Source organism: Aptenodytes forsteri, unplaced genomic scaffold (assembly GCF_000699145.1).
Source record: "Aptenodytes forsteri isolate BGI_AS27 unplaced genomic scaffold, ASM69914v1 Scaffold340, whole genome shotgun sequence".
In the NCBI taxonomy this organism is placed as follows: domain Eukaryota; kingdom Metazoa; phylum Chordata; class Aves; order Sphenisciformes; family Spheniscidae; genus Aptenodytes; species Aptenodytes forsteri.
In genome coordinates this window covers 707,502-714,677 of record NW_008795441.1, presented here as the reverse complement: position 1 = coordinate 714,677, position 7,176 = coordinate 707,502, and the positions used below count along the sequence as shown (strand labels likewise).

General features: G+C 38.6%; 1 protein-coding gene across 1 annotated transcript; it reads left to right on the top strand.

Moving 5' to 3' along the window:
• The first annotated feature begins 145 nt into the window (after window positions 1–145).
• DUSP19 (dual specificity phosphatase 19) lies at window positions 146–6,979 on the top strand. Its single transcript, XM_019472538.1, has 3 exons — window positions 146–187; window positions 1,353–1,505; window positions 5,770–6,979. Exons 1-3 carry the CDS (start codon window positions 173–175, stop codon window positions 5,989–5,991), a joined length of 390 nt encoding a protein of 129 aa, XP_019328083.1. The 5' UTR covers window positions 146–172; the 3' UTR covers window positions 5,992–6,979.
• Window positions 6,980–7,176: the final 197 nt, after the last annotated feature.

The following is a 7,176-nucleotide window of genomic DNA, read 5'->3' as shown; positions in this document are numbered from 1 at the left end:
AAAGGCCGCCGTTCGTCCCGCAAAGCAAGCGCTTGCTGGGGGCGGCGGGTCCGGGAGCTTCCCGAAGCGGCAGAGCTGACGGCGCGGTGCTGCCTGGCGGGAAGGGGTTTAGCGTGGCAACCGGCTCGCTTTCTCTTCAGGGTCGCAGGATGCTGCTCACGACCTGGAGACGATGAAGAAATATAAGGTAACGTGACAGGGAAATAAAAATGCATCTCGCACAGTGCGTGCTAGTGGATTTCTTTTTTAAGTTAAAAAGTCTAACGTATTCTCAAATAACTTTAAGAAAAATTGTATTATATTCGCACTTTTAAAAGGCTGCTCCGTTTGCAGATGGATGGATGCCTTTGAGCTTCACAAGAAGCCGAAATACTTTGCTGCAAGACTAGTGATTGTTCAGAGCGGTTTTCTGGAACGGATTCCTGCACTGCCGTATGCGTTTCAGTTTCAGGCACTAAGCAGCATTAGGCCCCCTTGCCTTATGGGGATCGATGAAACAAGAAAAACAAAGCAGCAGCTCTAAGTCTGTCCCAAACTTTGGTCTTTTTACTCTTCTCTGTTACAATAATGGGGCGATAAGGCCTTCGGACAGTGGTGCTTCTGCAGGACAGAGAGTGCACCAGCCTGGCAGCTGGTGCCATCTAAATGTCACTTCACTGTAAGTCAAAAGAACCCACAGCCTGGCCATAGCCTGAGCAGAGCAAAGATGGCAGGAGGCCAGAGGTGGTCTCGCCTGCCAAGGGCAGGTATAGTTTACTCTGAAACCCTTCTGCTCCAGTAGATGGTACTGGTAACTCGGTAGGCGGAACATTAAGCTGATGGGTTAAGGCAGGCTTGAAATTTGGGGGATTCTTGGGTGGTCTGTGCTCTCATTCCTATTGCTTTCCCTTTTATATTCTGTCTGTGCGCTGACAACTCCCTTTTCTGTTGAAAATCCTTACTTTGGTCTGTGTTTGGTTGAGCACAGATATTTTCATTACCTTTCAAAAAAACAAGGAAACTGAAATTTATCACAATATATTTTAACACACAATTAAAACTTTGCTTGGAGGAAAGCATACCATAGACAGCATATGTATGTAAAACTGAACATTGCAGTTGTGTAAGGTATAGTCTATGTATGCATAAAGAATAATTCACCTTTGCTACTGCTCATTTTGCTTGCTGTCTTCAGAAAACGCCTTTTTCTTTTTTTTTCCCCCCTTTTTTTTTTTTTGGCTTAGGTTACTCTTGTTCTAAATGTGATACGGGGTCATAAAGAATAATTCACCTTTGCTACTGCTCATTTTGCTTGCTGTCTTCAGAAAACGCCTTTTTCTTTTTTTTTTCCCCCTTTTTTTTTTTTGGCTTAGGTTACTCATGTTCTAAATGTGGCATACGGAGTCCAAAATGCCTTCCTCAATGACTTTATATACAAGACCATTTCTATTCTGGACCTCCCAGAAACTGATATTACTTCCTATTTCCCAGAATGTTTTGAGTTTATTGAGAAAGCCAAGATCCAGGTATGATATATCAATAATTAATGTTAGTAGTTATCCTGTTTAGATTATTTATTACACTATTTAAAATCTCAAGCAGCTTCTTTTGTCAAAAGAAAGTATGGTACCAAATGAATAGTTTTGCCATTGCCTTTTTTAATTTTAAATAGAGAACCCAAGCAATTTCTAAGCATTCCTAGAGAACGTGGCACTGCTGTTAATCCCCATTCCCTCCAGTATTGTTTTTTCAGAATGACTATCTTGCATGTTTTAGAGAAATGCTTCTTTAATACAGTTGGACCAGTGGCTGACTTTAGATAAAGAAATCCCATCGTAAGTCCAAGTCACTACATCTGACAGAGGGAAAAGGAGAAACTTTACTTTCTATAATTTATCCGTCGGGGATGTTGTTTTGGATTAGAAGCAAGCCTAACAGGGCTTTTACAGATCTGTGTGGTTTGTCAGCAGCCATCCACCATCTTCGTGCTTTTCCTTGATCATCCATTGAAGATGCAACATGTTGAGTTATGAATCCACGTATGATTATGTACCAAGACTGCCAGAGAATGTGGTAGTAGTCTTGGGGCCAACCAGTGATTTTAACTGCTAACAAACCCCTGAAAAAGACATGACATAGGAAATAGGGTGAAGGGACTCCTCCTGGGGTTGCTCGGCAACCCTGTCTGTAACCAAGACCATCCCTGACTCCTATTTGTTAAATTCAGGCTTAGTGTGTAATTTATGACAACCATTGCTTTGGTATCAACACTGTGACTTGACAACCAAACCTTATTGCATGTTATTCCACCATATCTACCATATTCATTATTTACATAGATTGGGATAAAAGAAGATAATCTTGCCCCGGCTTTCTTTGTGTCACACAATGTTCTTTCCTTCCCTCATTTATCATTTATGAGCGATGTGATACGCATTGTCACTTAATGATCTTTTCAAGGTTTCTAGTTACAGTTTCCACTTCATTTCTAAATAAGACTTGCCATTCATAACTGCAGTGTTGCTTTCTGCCTCTGGTGTTTATGTTCCAGTTACTATTTTGTAAGCTAAGGAGTTTTCCTGAAAACTTTTAGAGCAATATTAATAGTTTTTTAATGGGAGAGCTGGGTAAAAGAGCAGGTAATTGATGGAATAGATGTTCTCCAGGATCAGTTCATGAAGTGTGTGATAGTAGTATGCGGAGGCAGATCTCTGGATGGTTTGAATCACTTTATTTGCTTTGTCAAAATAATGTTCAAAGAGCTTATGATAAATTGTATCATGAAGTGCTCTTCTGTTTAAGTAATCACAAAGAGATACTACTGTTTCATCTCCTAATGTGGGGCAGAGATGTTGAGAGAGTGCGATATGTGAGAAATTATTACTAGAACATGGTTAACGTAATGAAGGAGTATGAGAGTACTTGAATTTGAGAATGCAAGTAAAGCCTGCACTGTTCAGTAAGTCACTGCCAGCTGGTACTTGCAACAGACTTTTCTAAAACTGTAGCTGCTCAAGTCTGTAGACACCATGGTACAAATTCTGATACTGATCAGAGCTCACCTTTTCTTCCAGGCTCCAAATTGGCAGGCAGATTTTCCATGACATGTTAGGTCACCCATGTCAGATCATAGTGCTATGAACGAGGGATATTTTTTTATCTTTCTGTTTAATATCTAATTATAAAACCTCTAAAATCCTGTCTTTTCAGGGAGGAGATCTTAGCTCATTCATGAACATCTCTCCTTATTGTCCCCTCTGTCCCTCCTAAAGAAAAAGCCCTGGCACTACTGCAAAGTAAAGTGGATCCCTAAGGAACTACATTAGCCCGTGGCTCTTCACCAAAAGCTTTATGCCTCTTTTTCATTTCTTTCCTTGGTGAGGCTTTTCGCCCACTGTGTATAACCACTGTATAATCACCTTTTCTCTTGGTGGAAGGTGATTTTGCTTCCCTCTGTATAAAAATTTAAAAAAAACAACTTGGTCTTGAATCTTAAGAGCTTCTTGCAAGACCATGGACCATTTCTGGGTAGGTGAAGGTTAGGCTATCAGGATCAGAGCATGGAGTTCTTGGTAAATAGAGATTAATTCCATATCTGCAATCTGTTTCTCACTTTTATTCTGTATTCATATCTAATAGAAAATTAGTTAAGAATTACATGCCAAATTCATCTTTGTATAAAGAAACAATGGGGTTTAGCAAGGAAAGATAAATGTTCTCAGTATTAAATTTGGTTTAATGTTATTGCCCACGTTCATTCATGTTCAGTAATTTTCAGGTCTGTTCCATGGATATCACTATATAATTTTTGGCAATGTACAACAAAACAGTCAAAAAAAAAACTTAAAAGAAATGTGAAAGAGGAAAACAAAGCATGAACTGTACAAAGGAAAAAAAAAAAAGTATCACTTTCAATGCTTATTTTTTACCCTTAGTGCCACTGCTAGATATTGGTCTTGATTATGGTATGTTATGTCTGAAATAACTCCCATTAAATCAGTAAAAACTACTCCAGATCTACAGTGGATAAGCTTTAGCGAGCGCTTCATTAGCAGTGGCATAAATATAATTTTTAACATCATAATTTTAATGTCATTATTATAAAGGAGATAGTGGATTTACAGGTCACTACTGGCACTTCCTCAGGTAGTTGAAATACACGTACAAGTCTGCTTTGCACTCTGCTGTGGTCTGTGTGATCAGGAATCATGCCCCTGTGAATGTGAGAAAGGGAATGGAGTTTACAATTTCCAACAGGCAATGCAAAGGGGATGTGATTTCCATTGCAAAAAAGGGTGGTATTGTGATGCATTGTGCTGGGACGAAGGAGCTTAGATTCAGTTCCTACCTCTGCCATAATCATCTTGTGTTAACTTAAGCAAGTCATTCTTCTAGTCTCAGCTTGGCATTTCTTCAACAAGGATAATAACACTCAATTTCATACCTCTTTGTCTTATTATTTAAACTGGAAGATTTTTGGAGCGGGAACTATTTTCTGCTTTGTGTGTTTATTAATATACCAGGTAATTGCAACTCCCAGGTCTGTAACATAAGCCATCAACTTCCTGGAGAGGAGCCCTGGTGGTTATAAGGTCTTTTTTTCCTCTGGGTAAAAGGCCCATTGAATAATTTGTGCCTGTTAAGGGCAGACAGAGCAGGCTGTTTATATCTGGAATATATTTGTTTAGCCTCAAGTATCTGAGCACATTCTGTCGTGTTTCAGTATTGTTATTCAGAATATGGAGATGCTAGGGCTTTGGAGTTGTTGGTTTTTTTTTTTGTGGAAGTGGCATTTGGCAGACAGTTTGGACCAAGCCTTTTCCAGGTCATAGTCTGACATACAAACATGACAACATCATGAAGCCTGGGCATTGCAAACATTGCCTAAGCCACACTAGATTGTCTAGTTGTCTTTGTGTTAACTCACGCCTGTTATTTCTTAACGAAACTTGCAGTGTCTTTTTGAAGAGTCATTCAGGTGTCTCAAAGATTGTGTGAGAAATTTTTAAGTAGGATAAAAACATTAATTTTATAGATAATTCAGGATAAGCCTGAATTTAAACCCCAGGAGAAACATCTGTGAATTTATAGGAGGTTCAGTAGTTCTGGATTTCGCACCTTAGTCCCCCAGTTAAGGAACCTTAGTTGTACCAGCTGTACCAGCCAGTACAGTTGTACCAGCAGTGTGATAGGGAGGTAGAGATTTGTTGCAAATCACACAATATCTTTTCTGATTTTTCTGTTCCTATGCGTGATCCTGCTTACCCAGAATCTTCACTCAAGAACTCCAGAGTGCACAAGACGCGTGTGACTGAAACTACAAGATGTTCTAAAATCTGCCTCTGTGCCTAGCTGTTTGCTGCCTTGCTATGTTTTTAACCTGGTAACAAGATACAGCCAAGTTCCTTTCCATGTTACAAATAAAATCTATTTTAAAATTGGCACCCAATTAGATCAGATATCTTAGTATCCCAGACATCTGTGAGTTGGTTTTTACATGAGGGGGCTGCTGCAAGGTCTTGGGGAAAGGGACAGAGGAATGTTTTCTTAGTTCTAAGGTATGAATTAGGTTTGAAGTATTTGATAATTCTAAAGTGGCTTTGGTTAGAAAAATATTTAATTTGGGGCTTATATATCTGTGTTTGGAGCTACTTACATGTGTAAATATTTGCTTTGAGCTCAGCAAGGAGCTTTTAATAGGTCTTAATAGTTTTTTAATATAAAATTTCTAATACTTGTTGCTATCTACTTAATGAGTATCCCAACTTACGTTTCATTTGTTTCTTCAAGGATGGTGTGGTACTGGTCCACTGTAATGCAGGAGTCTCCCGTGCAGCGGCAGTAGTCATTGGTTTTCTAATGAATTCAGAAAGACTGAGTTTTGCTAGAGCCTTTTCCGTGGTGAAAAATGCAAGGCCTGCAGCTTGTCCAAATCCTGGCTTCATGGAGCAGCTTCACAAGTACCAAGAACAGAATATAAAGGCAAATGGAAGCATAAATGATCACGACTGATCAAAAGGGAGAAGTGAAACAATCTGTTTTGACTCTACAGTAACAGATGTTGGATGTACTTTAATCTGTCATTTTGCAGTCCGCTTTCACATGTGCATTTTAAAGTCTTTACATATTTTTCTTTCTTAACCCCCTTTGACCCCCTTTTTTTCAGCATGTAGTCTAAAGGCCAAATGGTATTCCACTGACTTCAGAGATGATTTTGCCCAAGAACAAGCTCTTCCTAGAGTGCTAATGAAAATATCAAGTTCAATTTTCCTTGAAATGTTAGAAAAAACCAGAATGATGGTTTTTTTATTGAACCATCAGAAAATGCAGGCAATAGAGAAAGGAAATAAAATAACTGAGATAAGTTGCCCGGTTTACTTTAATACTAAACCAAATCTGCATTCTAGTTGGTTGTAAAATCTAGGTAATAAAATGTTCATATAATAAAGTACCTTGATATTGGATTTTAAATTTATATTGCAACTAAGGAGGATTTTATTGAATTTTGTGGGCTAGCCAGCCATTAAATATTTTTGGAAATTAAAACAGATGGTCTTTTGAGGATGCTCAAAATGTGTAGGATGCTTTAATGCTTCCTGTCTTTCTACTGTTTCTCATCAAGTAGTGATTTGAAGTGCACTAACGTGCTGTTTTCAAAGTGCTGGAACCAGGTTATTGGGGTTTTTTTGTAGATCATTTTGGTGGAGATACAAAAAACATTTATAACAACCTATCTGACTTGCTGCTACTGCCTTTTCTTTGCATTCGGTCCTCATTTGCTGTCCCCTCACTCCATTCCGCATCATGTATAGAGAACAGACATCATAGGATGGGTAACTGACCCTTGTGACAGATCTCGGGCTGGAATTACTGTCTTAAGATGGCATGTTTTAAAAAAAAAAAAATCTGTAAAAGATTTTAATAGTATTTTTTGTGGCCTTCATGCCAGTTCTAAATGGTTTAATATATTAATATACAATAAAATAGAAAGAACACTGTTTTTGGATAAATTTTGTGCTAACATGATTTGAAAGGTTTGGTTTCAAGCACTGATACAGTATTCTCTCCTCATACCACTAGTTTGAACTGTAGCATGTCATTGTGTACGAACTACACTGTGTCTTGTTCTCAATATTAATTGCTCATGCTAAATGCTAATGCAAGGTTTATGTTACACCACTCCCACCTCCCCCTCCC

What these genes read in the sequence shown, in the direction of transcription:
- DUSP19 (XM_019472538.1), top strand. An exon ending in TTGAGAAAGCCAAGATCCAG is followed by an intron (nt 1,506 to 5,769) that starts GTATGATATATC and finishes TGTTTCTTCAAG; the next exon opens with GATGGTGTGGTACTGGTCCA.